Raw genomic sequence first — 21,018 nt, forward strand, 5'->3', positions numbered from 1 at the left:
GCCTTGAGAGGAGTTTTTTGCTCACCCTTCAGCCCTCTAATTAGAGGAAAAAGGCAGCTGAGGTACTTGAGTTGGTGTTCAGTAGCAATCTTCATGAAGAGATTTCTGGTAATGAATTTATCCTAGAGGAGTCATGATGTTACTAGAGTCCAAGTAGAGCAGTTGGTGAGAGATGGAATATATAACATATGATTTGTAGTTATTCACATAAAATTCCAACCCTTTCTTTAAAAAATAAATAAAATATTCTTCAAAAAAATTTTACATTTACTTATTTACACACCTTTATTATCTGTCGTCCCTCCTCCCACTCCCTCCACACTGAATAGTAGCATAATGCTTTATTTTACTGTCATTTCCCTACCACCACAAGAGGCTGTAGCTCAGCTTTTCAAGTTCAGATTTTTTTTTTAAATGTAGCCTGTATTAGAACTGATACAATATATATCGTTTTGAAAAGTGTCATTAAGAATAATCTTTAGAAAATGTTTTGTTTTAAAGATAGTTTTTGTAAGAGAATTTTAATATAAATGATAGTCTTGTATTTTACCTTAAAGATTAATCATTGTTTTAGTTTAATTTATCACATCCCTTTTACTTTTTTGTATGGCTAGAAATTATGCTTTTGGGGCAGCTAGATGTCACAATGGTTAGAGCACCGGCCCTGAAGTCAGGAGGACCTGAGTTCAAATCCGGCCTCAGACCAAAACACTTGACACTTACTAGCTGTGTGACCCTGGGCAAGTCACTTAACTCCAATTGCCTAAAAAAAAATTTTTTTTAATAAAATAGAAATTATACTTTACTTTGTTTCCTAGCAATCTGTACAGATTCAAAAAAAACTATACTTACTAGAGGAACACCTCAAAAATGAGACACAAGCCAAAGAGGACCTGGACCAGAAGTGCAAGTATGTTTTTTAAATAACTAAACTTTGAATTTTTGTGGACAAGAGAGTTATTTTAAAATGATGATATAAACATAAGAAATGTTACTCAGTCTTTATCATTTTATTCTTACTTCTTTTTAAATTCTTTAGATTGGTTAGCACTCGACTAGAGAAGATAACAAAAGAACTAGAAGAAGAGGTAAATCTTTATCAAACTGACTTTTAAAAATGTGTTCCTTTAAAATATTTTCCCCTTATTCGCCTGTAATAAAAGTGTATTAGTAGAGTTGTATCATATATTATGGGATATAGTGATTAATGTCTTAGTAGTACTTATTTGTGAGACAGGACCAATTCACATTATAGAATATCCATGTTATATTAGCCTTTCATTGACTAATTTACTAATTACTAGAATTTACTAATTATGTGAAATGTAATTGATAGTTATAATGGTATTCTGTTGATAATATAGTGTATTAGGCTATAGTCCCAAAGCAATATCTTCTTAATTTCATAATGTTATGTGAGCTTATTAGACAGATATTAATAATAGTTAAGTAATAGTAAAATAAGTTGTAATAAAATGTCTTTTGTAGTAAATAAGATGTTATAGCCTTTGTCATTTAGTTATATCTGTAACTATTAACAAATGCATTAAAGTTTTTATAGAGTTAGTTTCTTTGACAAAAGCTTTATGATAATTTCAGGTTACCTCAAGAAAGAATGTAGAATCTACATTAAGACAATTAGAGAGAGAGAAAGCTCTTCTTCAACACAAAAATACAGAGTACCAGCGGAAAGCAGAACATGAAGCAGACAAAAAACGGAATCTAGAAAATGATGGTTTGTGATATAGCTTATTAAATGTGAAATGATTTTTAAAAATTAAGTTCACTTTAATATTCCTCTGCCGTCGGTAAACATTTAAAGTGGTATGTTAAACTTTCCCATTGAAATGCCTTTTTATTTCAGTTAACAGCTTGAAAGATCAGCTTGAAGATTTGAAAAAAAGAAATCAAAACTCTCAAATATCTAATGAAAAAGTCAGTCAGCTCCAGAGACAAGTAAGCTATGCTGAATTCATGGTAATGATATTAAATTAGAATGTATTGATACTTATGTAAGATATTGTCCTGTGCCCTGGAAGATATAGAGATGAGTAACATGGTCCTTGCCTTCAAAGATGTTAAAGTCTGCTTGAAGAGATGGACCATGTATAAAAATAACCATTATACAGCATAATAAATTTGAGAGATATTTTGGGAACTGAAAATAAGTCTAGTTTTAACATATGGCTGGGAGTTAAGCTGTTGCCAGAATTTTTATAAATAGCTTTAATGGGTAGGCTAAAGAGTATGTGATTTATCTTATAGGAAATGGAAGTTTGTGCTCTATTAAGTGTTATGATCAAGATAAGATCACTTCACTGGTGATTTATATGGTAGATTGAAGTAGAAAGCGACTAAAGATCAGGAACTTAGGCTGTTTTGATAAGTGTGGGCCTAATGTTAGATTATATATGTCTATTGTCATAGGAGCAGTCTAAATGAGTTTAGAAATATTTATCACAAGATTGATTTCAAGATGCCAACATAATGAGTTTTTCAGCCATAGTAACTCACAAATATTGTCTACCAAGCTGTGTTGGAATTTTCATCTTCCTGGATAGGAGCTGTACCTATTCTAAATAAAATTCCAAGTCCTTGATATAAGCTTAGATATTTATTTTACATGCCTTTTAAAAATTCCTATCAAATGTTTTCCAATTTTTTTTCTTTTAATTTAGGTCCTTTTTTTTTTTTTTTTTTTTGCAATGGAAATGATGTGTTTGTTTTTGTTTTATGAATCAATAGTTGGATGAAGTCAATGCTTTGCTGCGAACCGAGTCTGATACTGCGGCCAGGTTACGGAAAAACCAGACAGAAAGTTCAAAACAAATTCAGCAGCTGGAATCTAATAATAGGGAGCTACAAGACAAAAATTGCATGCTAGAAAATGCTAAACTGAAACTTGAAAAGGACTTCATCAATCTTCAGTCAGCTCTAGAATCTGAAAGGAGAGATAGAACCCATGGATCAGAGATGATTAATGATTTACAAGGTATTGTTATGGTGTAAAGATTGAGGCATATTGAATTAAGTGTAGTGACTCAAGTTTTATTGATAGTTTTAGATAATAAATCTTTTTTGGCCAGTTTTTAAAGTAATTTTTTCTTTAATGGCTGTTGCATCGAATCTAAAATTTAGAATGTGTGACTTATTCAAGATACTCCAGAAGGAAAATTTAATTCTTCAGTAGTTTGAAGTATTTTTAATGAGTTATGGGGCTACCTAGTTCAATCAAGAGCTCTATTCATAAAGTTTCAAAATTCATATTCTGTAAGTGCACATAGACACACATATAAGTTTTTAAAATAATAAAATTTAAGTATAATATATTTCATATTCTCAAACTTGCTACTTGGTTGAATATTACCTCATGGGATCATTTATTTAAGTAAGTAATTTTTCCTTTTTAGGTAGAATATCTGGTTTGGAAGAAGATATTAAAAATGGTAAAATTTCATTAGCAAAAATGGAGTTAGAGAAGAGACAACTACAGGAGAGATTTACAGATTTAGAAAAGGTAGGTAATGGTTTTAAAATAGAACAAATTTTATATTTCATGGAATCTTCTAAGGTTTGAGATGGATGAGATTGTGGACATTTTTTATAAGAATGTAGTAAAGAAGATGAAAGTGGAGGATATTTGTCCAAAGTACAGGGAAACAAGTAGCTGATTGTGTTACATGATAATTCAGTTGGGCAAATGGATGGTTGATGTGTCTCTTGTAATAATCATATTGCTCAGGTAGTCTTTACAGTTATTAGAATCCTCCCAAAATAGAGAATTTCACAGGGAATGGAAAATGAAGATGTTTTAAGGGATAATCTTTATTTGATGAGAGGACCCTATGCAAAAACTTGAAACACTTATCATGTTTAGGTTATGGGGTTTAAAGTTGGAAGGGACTCTTGAGTTTTCCCTTTATTTTGTACAGGTGAAAGCTGAGACTTAGGTTAGGTAACTTGCCCACAGTCACAAAAGTGAAGTACCAGAGCCAGCATTTGTACCTCGATCCTGTGACTTACACAGAAGTAGTGAAAGTAGACCTCTTTGGAGGGTATTTTTGTAAGTTAAAGGAAATATAACATCTGGATTTATAACTTTTCTCATCATTTACAAATTATCCTTTAAAGTAACATTCTGATTCAGTGAAAAGAGTGCTTAAGATCTCTTAAGAGAGATCCTAGTGCTTCTGACTATGCCACTGTTTTGTTTGGATAGTTCACTTAACCTCTCTGGGCCTTAATTTTATCATTTGCAACATGGAGATCATAATAATTATCCTTCTTACTTCACAGTGCAGTTAGGAGATCAGATAAGATAATTTTTATGGAAACACTCTGAAAACTGTTAACCACTCTATGATGTAAGGTGTTATTGGGGTGGAATTGTTATTCATTGTTTGAAGCGATGAAACATGACAAAGCACTAAGTCATACCCGTGATATATAGGAATTGGATAGTTAAACTTATATTTTGTTCTGCATTAAATCTAGCTCACTTTTATCTTACTTTAAAAAAAAATACCCTGCTTCAAAAAACCTGTTTGTAAACTGTAGGTCCATGAATTACCTTGAATGAGATGATTATCTCAAGTAAGATATTTGTAAAGTACTTCATACAGTGCCTGGCACATTGTAGGCACTTAATAAATGCTTATTCTCTTCCCTTTCCCCTTCCCATTAATTTTTCATTTAGAATGTTCATTTGAAATGTTCTTTAACAGGAAAAAAGTAACATGGAAATAGATATGACATACAAACTGAAAGTTATACAGCAGAGCTTGGAACAGGAAGAAGCAGAGCATAAAGCTACAAAAGCACGGTTAGCAGATAAGAATAAGATATATGAATCTATTGAGGAGGCCAAGTCTGAAGCTATGAAAGGTATGTATTTTACTCCAGGATGCCTTCCAACTTCGCCTCTCTCCCCCCTACTTCCCCTCCTGAAAAGAAAAGAAAAAATCAAGTTTTGTGATCTGAAAATATTTCTGTATTTTATAATAATCTACTAAAAGTTTTTATGCTGAAAAAAATCTATTTACAACAGCTTTTTTCTTTTTAAAAATGTGTATTAATAACTTAAAAAACAAAAACATTTAGATCTTTAGCTCTTAAAGAGAGTTTAAGTTTTTACAGAATGTGAATTGCTAGACCATAAACCTATATACTTTATATTCTCATTGGTAATTCTCTTTTGGCAGAATGAAGGTATTATATTATTTACTGTTTACTTATTTTTCTTAAAGTTATTATGAGCCATACTGTTTTTATTTAGGATTCTTACTCTGATATTAGAGTCAGTTCAATAACTTCTGGAGTTTCCTCCTAGCATTGCGATTCAAATGTTTGTTTATTCTTAGTAGTGTTCAATGTGCCCATCATAGCCTCTTCCTATAGCACAGTAGTTCAGTAAATATACTTTGCTATTGCATCTAATTGGGCCTTAGGAAACACAATATGAGATGAAACAAAGTTGCATGGTATATTTTGTTCCATAGAAACCATATTTATGCATGTATATAATTACCATAAGGTGTTGATGTGGCTATTCTTGCTTAGGAGAATTAATGCTACTGAAGTGTAAGCACTAGTTTAGTTCATTGCCAGCCATTGTATTTTGGCCAAATGGCCAAATGACATAGTGGAGTTTGTTTATAATGTATTATCTTCTCTCTCTTCCCCTCCCAGCTACTAAGAATATAAATTGCAAAAATAATTTCTGATCTGTGTTGGGTAGAGGAAATTTCCTCACCTGAAGCTCCTTACAATAATGAAATCCTAGATCTAGATAAAAACACTTGTGAATTATTGTTGAGTAGGAATAGTTTTGTGTTGTGTATCCTTGTGCTTTTGGACAAGGATTTGGGTATCTGAAATTCTGATATTTGTTGAATTATAAATATATATTTAAATAATTATTTAACTTGCTCTAGTTAAGGGTGTATTTTGGAGTGATAGTTCCACATTTTTTCTTCATTTGGGTAATTGGTGTGATTATATTTGGATGTTGTAATTCAATCTATCAAAAGATATTAAGTTCAAATATAGTGATTTCTCCCTACTATTTTACTGCATCTGGGGATGCTGTTGTATAAAAATTAAATGTTGGTTTAGAAAAAAAAAACACCTAAAGGATTGACAAATAAATAAGGGATGGTGACTGAGATTTTAAGAGGATCTTGAGAATAAGGGATTAAGGAGACACATTGGAGAAATTTAGAAGAGTCATTGGTTAATCGAAGACAAATATTCACAGGCAAAATTAATACCGGATGGATCTACAAACTAAGCCTTTTCAAATTATCATTGAAACTATGTTACTTTGTAGTTCCCATAATCAGTATTAGGAAGAGGAACTGAATATAGTTCATTTTCATTTAGAATAGTTTGGCGTTTTATTAGGATCATTGAAAAATATTGAGCCATAAGATTCCAGAATTATATAAGAGAAAGATTAAAAATAACAAGCCCATCTAGTATACCAGATCTCACTTTATAATTTAAATTCTGGCATGACAAAGATTTCCACCAGATTTAGTTACAGAACAACTTTCATTCAGTGCTGAATACCAGACAAAATTAACTTCTTTATTAAGACCTCTGATCAAGAAAAGATAGCAAGCAAACCCCAGTATATTAATTAAAGCCAACATTTTGAAGGCAAAAACGAGAGCATTGAGAAAACATTTTTAGAATGAGTGTGGATAATCCTTCCTCTTTCATTATCATATGTGCAGTTATGGTATTTCATATTAAAGTGCAACATTAGGGTTTGAAAACACAATGTCTTCTGTGTGTATTACCAAAGATAATTTCCATTTAAAGCTGGTTTAAAACCTGGGTATTCAGAAATGAGAGGTGGACTGACTTATATACATCACCATTTTGACTTTAATATTGTATTTTATTATAAAATATCTAGTGCAAAAGAATGTAAATGTTGCTGTCCACAGAAGAAGTAGCCATGCCTATCCTAAGTACCAGCTAGGCATGATAATTGAAGAAATTTCTAACTAATATAACCTATATATCCCTGCTGTGGCTCAGGAGAAGGTGATGAAGCAAACTTCTGCATTGTCATGTTTAGATGAAGATGAAGTTTTCTCAAGAATAATGCAAGTGATAGGTGTGGATTTCTATGTACATATCTAGAGTAGAATGAAGCTCAGTCTAGAGAAACACAACTTAATCTGCCTTCATTTTGGCTTGAATCATGAATCAGATGAATACAGTTCCTTCCTCTAATACTACATGTAATTTTACTAAGTAGGAACTATCTTGTTTAAGGTAGTCTTCCAGCAATCTCATGTTTCATGTTATATCATACATAAAGGATCAATGTGGTTATGAGGGCAGACAAGTTATAGTCAAGATAAACCTCAAGAGGGGGCAGCTAGGTGGTGCAGTGGATAAAGCACCGGCCCTGGAGTCAGAAGGACTTGTGTTCAAATGTGACCTCAGACACATAACACTCACTAGCTGTGTGACTGGGCAAGTCACTGAACACCAATTTCCTCACCAAAAAAAAATAAACATCAAAATATGACCTCATTTATGTTGCTTCTGACTTCTGTGCAAGCCATAAAAGATTTTTATGTTAAAATATTTTTTGAGTAGTAGGAAAGAGCTCTCTGTAAAAGTAGGTAATAGAAATTGTATAACAAGCATAGGGGTGCTTTAAGACCAAAAGGGGGGGGAGTTGGGAGCTACCAACAAATAACCTATTCTTTTTTTCTAGCAATTAGGGATGTTAGAATGTTGGAAACCTGTGTTTAAAGAGTTGTTTAAATCATCTTATAAAACTGTAGCCTTAGACAAACAGAATTCTTAGTTGCTTGTTCCTACAGAATTGAATGATTATTAGAATAAACCAAAACTTTTATGATTTCTGATTGTATGAACTAGAAAGTCAAGGAAAATTTTAAATATTTGGAAATTGAATAGCCAGATAAGAATACCTTTTGAAAAGTGGAAATTAATAGTTTTTAGACTATTGCCTTTATGTAAAATTTTGTGTAAAATTAAAGTAAAATCTCTCTGCTGAGTATGGTGCTACATGTGTGTGATCTGTGCTACAAGGAGGATCAAACTGGCAGATTTCTGAAATCTGAGAGTTCTGAACTACAATGATCTAATAAGGCATTCGGGAGTCTGCACTTGATAGTGGCCATCAGGAGCAGGGTTGGCTAGAGAGAGGAGAACCAACTCCAGTCAGAAACAGAACAGATGAGAGCTCAGGCCTGTCAACAGCCCCCTGCAGTGCAAGCCTAAGTGAATTAGGGAGGTTTAGCCTTTTTTTCTTTTAGATTCTATTTGACATCCTTCCATTTTGCTCACATTAATTCAGTATTGTAACAATTTTTTTCCATTCCTCTCCCTTCCCATACTCCGATAGAAATGGAGAAGAAACTCGTAGAGGAAAGAACTTTAAAACAAAAGGTGGAAAACCTTCTGTTGGAAGCTGAAAAAAGATGTTCAATGTTAGACTGCGACCTCAAACAGTCCCAACAGAAAGTCAACGAACTCTTGAAACAGAAGGACAAACTAAATGAGGATGTAAGAAGGAATTTTATAAAGATCAGTGTTAAATTTATTTATAGATTTGAAATAATCCCTCTGATTGTATATGCTTTATAAATTGATAGTATATTGTGGTATAATACTGTACATCTTAAATGCTTCTGTATGTTGAGAAGCTACATGGTAGAATGGAAAGCAAGTGGGTCAGAAGACCTAGGTTTACGTCTTGCCTCTGTCACTTAGTAGTTCTCTGGCTTCAAGCAAGTCACTTTTCTTTTCCTGGCTTGTTTCCTGTTTGCAGAGTCAATAAGATAATATGCTACTTACCTAATGGGATTACTATAAAGAAAGTGTGTTATAAGCCTTGAAGGTCTCTTTAAATGTTGCTTATCTGCTAGTCATTATCGTTTCCAGTTTCCTTTTAAATCAATAATTGACTGTAAGATCTTTCATTTTGGGAGAAAAACTTTTTTCCCCAGAATTCTCAGAAATATAAAAATAATTTTAACATTAAATATCTAGTTAAAAACTATCTAAGAGGAAAATCTCTGTTCTTTGTCATGTGTCATCTTTATTTAGCAAGGAACTTAATTTATATTTATCTAATATACCAAGGTGGGAAAAATGTGTTTTTTAGGTCAGGAACTTGACCTTAAAAATAGAGCAAGAAACTCAAAAGCGCTGCCTCACACAAAATGACCTGAAGATGCAGACACAACAAGTCAACACACTGAAAATGTCTGAAAAACAAATGAAACAAGAAAATAATCATCTCATGGAAATCAAAATGAGTCTGGAAAAGCAAAATATCGAACTTCGGAAGTAAGTAAATTTTGGCACCCCTTAAGTAACCAGTGCTCAATTTTCCATTCATGGATTATCCTTAAAATACAGGATATTCTTGCACCAGTAGAGCAAGTGAGAAGGAGGATTTTCATGATTGTAGAATACTTTATACAGAGAATTTAAATGGAACAAGTTTGAAAATCCTATTTTATATAGGTTTCACAGAAATGAATAGAAATTTAGAACCTAGTTTCCTAAGAATTTTCTGTGTACTATAATTGGGGATAATATAACCAGTTTAACTCCATTTGACTCAACAGTGATTGGCCAGCTCTAGTAGATTTTTATTTTCAAAATAAAGATAAGTATTTTTTCAGTAATTTTTACTAAAATAACAGAACAATTAAGGTAGTTTGTCAGTTTCATTTGAAAGAAATTAGTGATTTTTTTCCTCTAGTCATTGGCAATAGTTCAATCAGTCTATTTCTTTAGGTTTTAAAAGTAATACAAAAAGGGGCAACTAGGGGTACAGTGGATAGAGCACTGGCATTGGATTCAGCAGGACCTGAGTTCAAATCCGGTCTGAGACTTGACATTTCCCAGCTGTGTGACCTTGGGCAAGTCTCCATCCCCCCCCCCCCCACCAAAAAGTAATGCAAAAGCACACATAACATTTTAAAATATAATAGAGAAAAAATCAGTGCATGTTCATCTAAATTACACTTAGGAGGTGTCATTGCTTTTCATTAATTTAGTGCTTTAAGATTTATGAAGTTTTATTACTTACGACCCTTTCAGGTATATGTAGTACAAGTATTATGGTGTGTTTTTTAATAGACTTTGGATTTTATCAGTGTAGTAAGTTTTTGGTTAGGAATGTCTTTTGCCAATGCAAATATGCACCTTCTCTGCAACTTAGAATCTTAAAAAGTTACCTGAGGCACTAAGAAGCGAGTGGTTAAACATGGCCTCAAAGTAGGACTTGAACATATATCTCCTAACCAACAGCTTGCTAGTCGTCTACCACCTCACACTGCCTCTGAAGGTAGAATTGCCAGGCTGTGGAGGGACAAGCTGAACTAAGGCTTCTCTAAAGTCACCTGGCTATTGAGTAGCAGAACTGGAACTCTGTATAATGTTAGGCTCCCCACTAATTCGTCAGAATGAGAGTTGATGAATGACTGCATCATTTTCTTCTAGCTTCTCATTTAGATGGTTAAAACTAAATTATTAGATTGTAATTTATCTTTTGCATTATTGGCCTCCTATGAGATACTACCACGAATTAATTATGGGGCCTAAGTCAATTCATTTCACCTCTCTAGATCTGTTTTCCTTCTAAAATGAGAGAGCTGAATTAGATAATCTCTCCTGTGACCGTATTGCTATGTGTTGTGGGTATAAGTGTTATTGAATATAGATAACCTGAATTTATGAATTAATGTTCTAATAGAGAACGACAAGATGCAGATGGACAAATGAAAGAGCTCCAAGATCAGCTCGAAGCAGAACAATATTTCTCAGTAGGTACCAAATACTTTCATTGCAAAGCTATCTCATTTTTGGTTGGTAGGACTTTTTATTCTTTTCTATGAAACTAGAGGATACAGTTGATACCTATAGAATAAGTCATTCCCGTAGATTTAAGTTAAAAACTTTTTTACCAGACCAAAATTTTATTTTATGTAGCTTATTATCCTACAAGTTAAGGTGGGGAAATCACTATCATTAACATAGGAGTAATGTAGTTATTGAAAGTTGTTTTTTTTTTATGAAAAAGTTTATAATATCAGTTACTTGGTAGAAAGGTATTGAAGAGCTGTAGGCACATATCCTATTAATAATGGGCCAGTAATGATATTTTTGTAGAGTATGAAAAGTTTGTTTTTATAATGAGGGAATGGATATTTAACAAGAAAAGTTAATTGGTGGTATGTAATTTTTCTATCTGTTTTTGTATTATAAATAAAAGTATCTGTGGTACAAATATACCACTAACTAGCAAAATTCTTGGTCTTTCCTCTTCATGGTATGACCTTCCCTAACATACTTGTCTCTCTAGTAGAGACCTCTTTGAAACTTCCCTGAGACATTCAGATGTAGTCACATCTCAAGCTTAGTGAATCGTAATAAAATCAAACAATTGATCTTTAGTAAGGGGATAAAACTAATGAAAATTTCATATAGGACTAGGTAAGTTTAAAAGCATCTCCCAGTTTTTAAGACCTTGTAACTATTCATTGTTTGAAGTTACTTCTTTAGGAAATAAAGATCAATGAAATGCTTTATATGTACATTGACTTTTTATTTGAATAAGTATTTAATTCAGAAATCATAAAAACATAGTATTTTACAGTTGGAAAGAAATTCAAAAGTCAATCCAACCCATACTTGAACAAGAATTCCTTTATAACAAGTAGTCATCTAGTCTTCACTTCAAGACTTTCAAGTTATAGGGAACCCAGTGATTCCAGAGTCTACCTATTTTACTTTTAGACAGTTTTAATGTTACAAAATTTTTCCTAATCTGAAGCCACAATCTGCCCCTGCAACTTTCACCCATTGTTACTAATTCTACTTTTTAGTACTTCAGAATATCTCCATTAGACAAGACCCATCTAACTACATTCACTGATCACCTTCCATTCTCAGTCAAGTACCCAGAAATATAAACATAAAATAAATATAAAATGGTCTTTTTATCCATGAAAAGTTTTTTGCTATGATCTTTGGCCTATGTGACATAGGTATCTCCTGAGGGACAATTTGCTAAATCATGGCTCTGTAGACCATTTCTAGGTCCCTAGAAAGGATACTGTTAGCCTTTTTATTTTTTTTATTTTTTTTTTTTTGCCACAAGGAGAACAAGGACATCTTGAGTCATCCTAAAACCAGTAGTCTAAGTCCCATTCTTTGTGACAGTAATGATGGTTTTTTACATTTTGTTCTTATATTTTGAAATTCAGACTCTCTATAAAACACAAGTTCGAGAGCTTAAAGAAGAATGTCAAGAGAAGACCAAGCTTTGCAAAGAAATGCAGCAGAAGAGCCAGGAATTACAGGATGAGAGGTGAGGATTAAATTCTGTTTTCCAACAAGACAAGTTGCAGCACAAAAGAAAACTAAGCCAAAGCTGAATTCACAGTCACTTAGCGAGCATTTAATACACACCTACTATGTGCCAGGCACTGTGCTAGTCAGAAGCAACAGAAATGTTTGTACTAAATTGCTTTATCTGTAAAAATACAGGGACTCCCTGGCTGCACAACTTGAGATCACCTTGACAAAAGCTGATTCAGAGCAGCTAGCCCGTTCTATTGCTGAAGAACAGTACTCTGATTTGGAAAAAGAGAAGATCATGAAAGAACTGGAAATTAAAGAGATGATGGCTCGACACAAACAAGAACTTGCAGAAAAAGATGCTACAATAGCATCTGTAAGTAAATTATCTCTTTTACAATTTTAATTCAGTAAAATTTGTATTATTCTATGATAAATCTTTTCCAGAGAAATTTTACTATTCTAAGCAAATACTAGTATTAAAATCTTGAACTTATTTAACTCTTAGTAAAAACATGGAGGGAAGCACTGTGTAAATCACAAAGTACTATGTAAGTGAGGCATATTATCCTTATGAAGTAGAGAGATTTCTATGTTTATTTTTTTTTAAGCACCTTTTGAAAAGAACCCTTAAGCTAGCTGTACTAAGGTGAGAATGTTAGAAAAAACCAAGTAAAACTGAACCACCTTATAGGTAAATCAAAATTTTTTTTTTCCTTCATCCTTTCTTAGGGCTTTGGTATTACCAGAATGAAAATAAAAATAAATTATTTTATTAAAGCAAAGTAGCTATTTTTGTTAATGTTCAGTGAAGTTTAGAACCTAATCTATCAAATTCTTCTGAATAATGTTCATTTATTGCCCTTGCACTACTTGCTACAAAGTGGAAACATTTCCATATATACGCCAATTTGTTTTTTTAATGTTATTGTTGCTAAGTCACGTTATCATTGACAATGTATTTGACATTGAATTTCATAAAAGAGAGGGGCTTTGATATCTCATATTTATTAAAGATATAAGGAAGAAGCATAGATGGAGAATAGAAGATTAAGGAGTAAAACATTTTTGTTGTTTCTTTAGTCACTTTCAGTTGTGTCTAATTTTTTGTGACCCCATAAAATATTTTAAGAAAATGTATGAAAAAAAGCGAATAATTACAAGCAGGAGAAATTTTATACATACAATCTGAATAGTGCTAGACTTAAAAGATAAAGTCAGAATTTTTATTTGGTACCCACGAGGTTGAGGATTATGGTTCTCAATACTTATATTTTTTTCAAAGTGCTTCTGAGATCTGAGAAAATGATCTAACTCATGTGGCTGCTGTCTTCCCCCCCCTCCAAGAAGCTTACTTGAAGTCAGAAGTCACATGATTTCATTTCCAAAACCTGTATAATTCTTAGATCTGGGTGAATCTTCTTTAGCTTGTAACATGCATATTAATAAGAAAAAGAAATCATTTGGGTAGTAGCATTTTCAGTGGAAACAGACCAATGAGGGCTGAAAATGCATTTCCAGAAGGTAACACCAAAGGCAGGAAAGGAGGGAAGTGACAAACTAAAAGTTTTTAAACAGTTAACCAGAGCTTAAGGAATTTTGCTTTATTTTTCTTTTCATTTCCTAGCTTGAGGAGGCTAATAGGACACTAACTAGTGATGTGGCTAATCTGGCAAATGAGAAAGAAGAACTGAATAATAAAGTCAAGGAAGTCCAAGAGCGTATGTATTGACTAAAAATAAAAGATATATTTTAATCTGCTTAAGGGTTTGTTTTATTTTTATAAGCAAACTGCATTTTTTTTTAAATTACAGAAATGGCAAAGTTGAAAGATGAAGAAACAAATATATCAGTTATTAAAACACAATTTGAGAAACAACTATTAAATGAGAGAACACTAAAAACTCAGGTAAGTGTAATAGAAAATATAAATATATTCTGGGTGTTTGTCCATTTTATGTTAATTTTTTATATTTATATTCTGCATTATAGGTCCATTATAAATTGGCTTCATTCAAGCATAAAGTTCTGAAAATTTTTTTTTGTGGGAGATGAAGGTTCTATTCCTAATTTTTATTTTTATAAGTTTTTAATTAATAAAGGCTCAGTTTGGTGTAGAGGTTATTTCCAATATGCTGTTTATGACATAGCTGTATTTAATTTGTTGCTATCCTCTTCCCCATATCTAAGTTTTTTATTGCAAACTCAGATTTAACTTTTTCTATAATGACTTTAGCCGGCGTGGGGGAATTGTCTTTGTATTTCAAAGAAAGTGTTTTTCACAGAAGATTTAAAACTGGAACTTTAGAGATCATCTCAATCTTCATCTTCATTTCATAGTGGAGAAAACCAGTCTTGAGACATCAAGTGACTTGCTTCAGGGCAGTTCAGTTGTTGAATGACTCAGTTTACGTAGTCAAACTTAGCTCACTTAGGTTATTGGCCATTCTACATGCTCTCAAGTTGATAGTGCTAATGAGTTTCCAACAAAACTTCCTCTTTCATGAAGGAAAATGGAGATTTTTCTGTTGTAGAACTATTTGAGATGTAAGAATTGAAAGAGGCAAGAAGGCAAATGGAACCAGTCCTGTCTTCAAACAGTAAACTCTAGAACTCTTAGAAAACTCTAAGGGACAGCAATAGGGTTTTGGTTGGGAGGTAATGGAGAATTAATGAATGTGATTGATACTTACAAGTTCCTGTACTTAAAGTGACCGAAGAACAGGGGCATCTATTAAAAAGCTGTAGATAGTATTTTGTGGTCTATTATGTGGTTACAGGTATTTGCAACATGGCAAATGATGGGATGTAGGGAAAACAACAGGCAGTAAACAGTTTTATTTTTTGTTTCTTCTAGGCTGTGAATAAATTGGCTGAGATTATGAATCGAAAAGAACCTCTCCGGCGTGGTGCTGACACAGATGTGAGGAGGAAAGAGAAAGAGAACAGAAAACTACATATGGAACTTAAATCAGAACGTGAAAAGTTAACTCAACAGATGATCAAATATCAAAAAGAATTGAATGAAATGCAAGCTGTAAGAATCCTTTTTTTGTAAACTTTTTTGGTGCTTGAATGGCACTTTAGAAATTTTTATGTATTTTATTTTTCATTACTAGCTTGTTTCAGAAAAATGTTACTTGAAGAATAAGTAGACTAATTTGATGAGTTACATATATACACCTAGAGGCAGTGAATCATAGTGAATAGAATACTAAGTTCAAATATTCCTTTCCCCCTCTCCGTTTACTCTAAGACACTGGCCAAGTCACTTAACCTGTGTGCTGCAGGCATTATCTTGTTGTTTGTCCATTGTTCTCAAAGAGAACCATGACATCAGGGAGGAGATGCCTGACATGCATGCGATTTGGATTTAAGTGAAGGAGAGCTGTGCAGAGTCGCCAGCCTCATCTCCTGTGGAGCCACCATCTACTAAGTTTAACTTTAAGCAAAAAATATTTTTTATTTTACAGCAAATAGCTGAAGAAAGCCAAATTCGAATTGAACTGCAAATGACTCTGGACAGTAAAGATAGTGACATTGAACAGCTTCGATCACAGCTCCAGGCCTTACACATTGGTCTGGATAGTTCCAGTATAGGCAGTGGACCAGGGGAAGCTGAGGCAGATGATGGGTTCCCAGGTACAGGTTTGTTTTCAGCACTTTTAATTATTTTTATAAAAAGGTTTCTGGCCCAGAATCAAAATCGTGTAATTGATTATCTCAAGGCCTATGACAGATTTTTTCTTTCATATAGGTGTAAATGCCAGTAAATATGTATATGTGGGAAAACATGTATCTTGGTTTTAACATTCTTCATCTTTTAATTTTTTTTTACTTCTCATAATGCTTTAAAAAAGAAAACTAATTTACTTTCACATTTGTTTTAGTAGCTCATCATATAATGTAATAACTAATTTTTAAAAGCCGTTCTATGTCTAATTTTTCTGTTAACTTTTTTTTTTTCCACTTTTCCATTCTTTTATGTTGGGTATTTAGTCCATATCACTCAGTCACGTACTATGGAGTCCATGTCTTTCACCTATCAACGTTCTTCTACCTCTCTCAATATTGCTACTAAGCCTTCCAGTTCTCACATGCTTCTCGACTCTGATTCTGACTCAGAGGAAGAATCCTTATCTTGTACACCCATTTCTTCGGAACCTGATAGTGCAGGTGACATCCTGAAAACCATTTCACTCATGGATTGTTTTCCTCCCTCTTCTAACATCATTCCTTTTGAAAAGTTTTCCTAACATTTTATTGCTATATCCACTAACTCTTATGACTTTCATTAGACCTAGTGAAAATGCCACATGGACAGAGAATTGTTATCTAAATATTTTTCTAACCCATTGATTATATAATAGATTTTAAAACTCAATTAGTTTGCAAACTTATTATAGTGCGGAAACTGGATTATATTAATTATGCAAGAGAAGTGGGAAACTGGCATGGCTTCAAAGCTCCTAGGATTTCTCTGCTGTGAGCTATTTTCAGGCAAATGAATGTGAATGTTAAAGTTTGATCATGATTTAAAGATATAAAACAACAAAAGCACATAATAAGTATATTCAGTACTTACACCCTCAGCATAGTGGGACTGGATACTATGAAGAATATGAAAGAATTAATATGTAATCTGTGTCCTAAAAGAGCTTACAATCTCAGTGGGGAGATCAACATTTTAGTATTTTAAGGTTCCATAGTTAAAGGTATATTCTATCCACACATACGGATCATGTGCCTTGGTAGGTAGTTTTATGAGTTGCTCTGCTAAAGAAAAACATTTCTCACCTAATGACTTTAATCCTCTGGTCATCAGCCTTTCTCAACATAGATGTATGAGTCTTTAGATAAAAGACACACATTCCATCACTAGGCTGTACTAGAAACCTTTCCAGATTGCTAGGTAGGACTTCTGAAGCTCATACCCCTGAAGTTCATACTTTAGTGTTATAATCTTCATGAACCTAGAATCTCCACAAGGTAAGTAAGACATTGAAGCAGGACTTGAGTGGAGGATTGCATAAACACATAATAAATATACATACATATATGTGTATGTATGTGTGTGTATATATATATATATATATATTTTTTTTTTTTAATCCAAGGCGGCAGTGTGTGATTGAGTACAAAACTATATAGTAGTCATAGCTGTGAGAGTTCAATTTTTGGTCATTTTAAATGAAGACTATAAAGTGAAATAGCTGCAGTGAAACATATTTATTCTTTCATTTTCTCATAATAGGTTGTGTATTTTTAGGTCCTCTTCCCTAATTAAGATAATCAGGGTAAAACATAAGAAAATGTCATTTTAAGGTACCAGCTTTGATTTAAAGTGAGATATTATTAATCTTACATTAAATTCTGGAATCATAAGGTTATCTGGTGAGGCAACCTCTTTGTCTCATTAAGTGACCAAGTCTAAATAATATCAGAGAATTAAAACTATATCTTGATTTTTATGATAGTATTTCCTTTTAGAACTGCATCTGGCGGCATATTCTATGAAATCTCTATACTATTGTCATTTCCCATTTAAGAAAAAAAGATTATGAATGGCACTTTTGGAAATACAGACCAAATCCAGTAAATTACAAGAAATTATCTAAGTTCTGCTATTGAACTGGAATTTTGTTAGTTATTAAGTATTACTTAAAATAAGTTTATCAACTTGATTTATAGTGAGATTTTTGTCCTATGTTATAGCAGCATTTGATTTGTAATTTGTAACTTCCTTTTTTAATTTTCATGTAAACTTTCTAAAAGTACAATGTTTGTACCTTTTTGCTCATAAATGTTTCTATTTTTAAAAGTGCATTGTCTTTAAAGGAAATTTCTATTACAATTAAAGTGAAATATTTCCAACATGATAGGTATTTCTTAAGGAGATGTGCTATCGAAATACAACTAGAGTTACTAGTTTGCTACTGCCTTTTCAAGATCATAAATGTGTGTTTTATACAAGTCCTATCAATGGGGCATTTTGCCTGAGTAAAAGAACTATAGGATTTGTGGACTTAGATAACTGTAATGATAAACATTGAGGAACAGATTAGTATTGCTCCATAATATCTAGATGAAGATCATGTACCAACAAAACTGAGAAAATATTTGTTATTTCAATTATAATTCCTTTACTTGTTTGCAGAATCAAGATTAGAGGGATGGCTTTCGTTGCCTGTACGAAACAACACTAAGAAGTTTGGATGGGTTAAAAAGGTAATTTAGTACTATATGGTTAGAAGCTGTAGCATTATTTTCCCAGAAATAGTTTATTGGACTATTGCACATTTTACATAATCTTTGGATTTTGCTTTAGCTATGGGTTTTTGGTCCAGATCTTGGAAGTGAGAAATCTGGTCCATAGTACTTATATAGATGTGTAAGAAACTTCATATATTAGCTGCTAATCAGAAAAAAATATTTGTGTTGATTGCAAAACAGGGTTGTAGCAAATGGGATTGTACAGTGTCTGAGAAAGGGACCACAGTCATTGAGCATGCCAAATTAGCTTAAATCCTTTTAGATTAGATCATTGAACAAAATCTTCCGTATGACACTTAGATGGTCTTTTACTTGAAAACGTGGCCTTTTTTGCCACATCCTCCTCAGGACATACCATGCCTGTGATCAAACTTTTCACTGTCTTTGCTTTTTCTGCTTCCTACTTAGAGAGTTTGTGAGCCATCTTCAGAGATGTTCTTAGGTCTTCAGACATACTAGAATCTGTTACTCATTGGCAACAGATTTTAAAACTGTTTTGTCTTTTTCATGTCTAATGAGAGTTTGAATTTCAATTTTGTTTTATTTATTATTTTTTTGGAAGAACGAGGAAATAAAATGTTAGCAAAAGGTTAAGTTTAGATTATTTCTTCCCCATCCTATTATTTACCACTACTAGATTTGATTATGACATGTTTATAGGTTCTGATTATTTGATTATGTAATATCATTGATAAATTCGATAGCCTTGAATTAACTTTAGTGCTCAAGAAACAGTGCTATTAGGGAGCAGCTAGGTGGCACAGTAGATAGAGCTCCGGCCTTGAAGTCAGGAGAACCTGAGTTCAAATTTGGCTTCAGACACTTGATACTTACTAGCTGTGTGACCCTGGGCAAATCACTTAACTCCAATTGCCTCACCAAAAAGCAAAAAAAACAAAAACACGCAGTGCTGTTTAGTCGATTTATTTTAAGATTCATTTAAAGAAAGCGTATCTGAGGATTATCAAGCATTCCCTTTATTCTTATGCTAGTTTCAGTATATTCTACTTTAGAACCCCATCTTATTTTAGAAGGATCTCTATCATACTATGAGATGATGTCCTTTTGAAAAGCATTTCAAGTAAAAATCATCAACTATTGCTTTAAATAATAACATTTTTACTAAAGTCCCCTCAGTACATCCTGTTAATTCCATTTTATTTTGTGTGCTAGCATTGATTTTTATTGCTGTACAAGAATTTTATATGCTTGCAAAAAAAGAGTAATTGAAACAAAGGCTTTAATAACATGAACCTTAATATTCAGCTATTTTTCCCTTAACAGTATGTGATTGTAAGCAGCAAGAAGATTCTTTTCTATGATAGTGAACAAGATAAAGAACAGTCTAATCCTTACATGGTGTTAGATATAGAGTAAGTATTTTAACACAGGATGGTTAGTAAATATAAATTTTCTTTACATATTAAATTAAGATGGGGTTTTTTTGAGTAGTTGATATATATTTTCCTATTCATTGAACAAACTGATGCCAGCATCACATTTGGGAATGTGGTATTATACACTGTAGAATGTAACCATTGTTGTTTTTTTGTATACCTTGGGGACATTATTTAAACAAGTGATAGTATATGGTATAAGGTTTTATTCATGTATTTAACTTATTTCATTTATTAATCTATTAGGCTTTATTTAGTTGTGTTTTTTTAATTGTTTATTTTAAGATTCATCTTTATTTTGAGCTTTTAAAGAATGTATTGTATTTGGAGCTAAACTGTGAATTACCAAGTAAAGTGTAGAAATTTAGAATCTGGAAGAAGAATTTATAAAAGTCTCAATCAGTGGTGTTTAAATTATGTGAAGTACTATGTATTCTAGTCTTGTATTGTGTATGAAGTTAATGTAATATGTCTCTTGAAATAATAACTGACATAATTTTATCCTTTTCTGATATTTTATTCCTTTACTTAACATCTCTTACAGCAAGTTGTTCCATGTCCGGCCAGTCACACAGACAGATGTTTATAGAGCTGATTCCAAAGAGATTCCAAGGATTTTCCAGGTAACATGTGACCTTTTTTGCCATGTAAGATGTGATGCCTGTAATCAAACTTTTCACTGTCTTTGCTTTTTTTTGCTTCCTACTTAGAGAATTTGTGAGCAGTCTTCAGAGATGTTTTCAGGTCCTTCAGACATACTAGAATCTGTTACTCATTGACAACAGATTTTAAAATTATTTTTTCTTCTTCATTTCTAATGAGAGTTTGGAATTTCAAGACATACTCTTTGCTGTGAACTTAGTGTTTCTTACCTCTTTTAAGAATATTACTTGTTCAGTTGTCAGGTTTTTTTATCATTAGATTTATTTTTACCTAACATTTCCATTTGTAAACCCAAGTAAGAGCATAATTACAGTAACTT

At 32.6% G+C, this 21,018-nt stretch overlaps 1 protein-coding gene across 3 annotated transcripts in view; it reads left to right on the forward strand.

Annotated features, from left to right (window-relative positions):
- The window catches only part of ROCK2 (Rho associated coiled-coil containing protein kinase 2), a 164,575-nt gene that overhangs the window by 132,387 nt on the left and 11,170 nt on the right, over nt 1-21,018 (forward strand). For 2 of the 3 annotated variants that reach the window (XM_027865498.1, XM_027865500.1), the window contains exons 11-29: nt 819-910; nt 1,040-1,088; nt 1,600-1,735; nt 1,865-1,956; nt 2,746-2,992; nt 3,411-3,517; nt 4,725-4,884; nt 8,396-8,556; nt 9,158-9,342; nt 10,760-10,829; nt 12,273-12,376; nt 12,556-12,742; nt 13,994-14,087; nt 14,181-14,275; nt 15,224-15,403; nt 15,840-16,014; nt 18,524-18,594; nt 19,924-20,012; nt 20,581-20,659. In XM_027865498.1, coding sequence (XP_027721299.1) covers nt 819-910; nt 1,040-1,088; nt 1,600-1,735; nt 1,865-1,956; nt 2,746-2,992; nt 3,411-3,517; nt 4,725-4,884; nt 8,396-8,556; nt 9,158-9,342; nt 10,760-10,829; nt 12,273-12,376; nt 12,556-12,742; nt 13,994-14,087; nt 14,181-14,275; nt 15,224-15,403; nt 15,840-16,014; nt 18,524-18,594; nt 19,924-20,012; nt 20,581-20,659 — 2,373 coding nt within the window. The remainder of the gene's footprint in view (nt 1-818; nt 911-1,039; nt 1,089-1,599; nt 1,736-1,864; nt 1,957-2,745; nt 2,993-3,410; nt 3,518-4,724; nt 4,885-8,395; nt 8,557-9,157; nt 9,343-10,759; nt 10,830-12,272; nt 12,377-12,555; nt 12,743-13,993; nt 14,088-14,180; nt 14,276-15,223; nt 15,404-15,839; nt 16,015-18,523; nt 18,595-19,923; nt 20,013-20,580; nt 20,660-21,018) is intronic. The other variant, XM_027865499.1, reaches the window with a different exon arrangement.

This window comes from Vombatus ursinus, unplaced genomic scaffold (genome assembly GCF_900497805.2).
Source record: "Vombatus ursinus unplaced genomic scaffold, bare-nosed wombat genome assembly UNPS02014778.1, whole genome shotgun sequence".
In the NCBI taxonomy this organism is placed as follows: Eukaryota; Metazoa; Chordata; class Mammalia; order Diprotodontia; family Vombatidae; genus Vombatus; species Vombatus ursinus.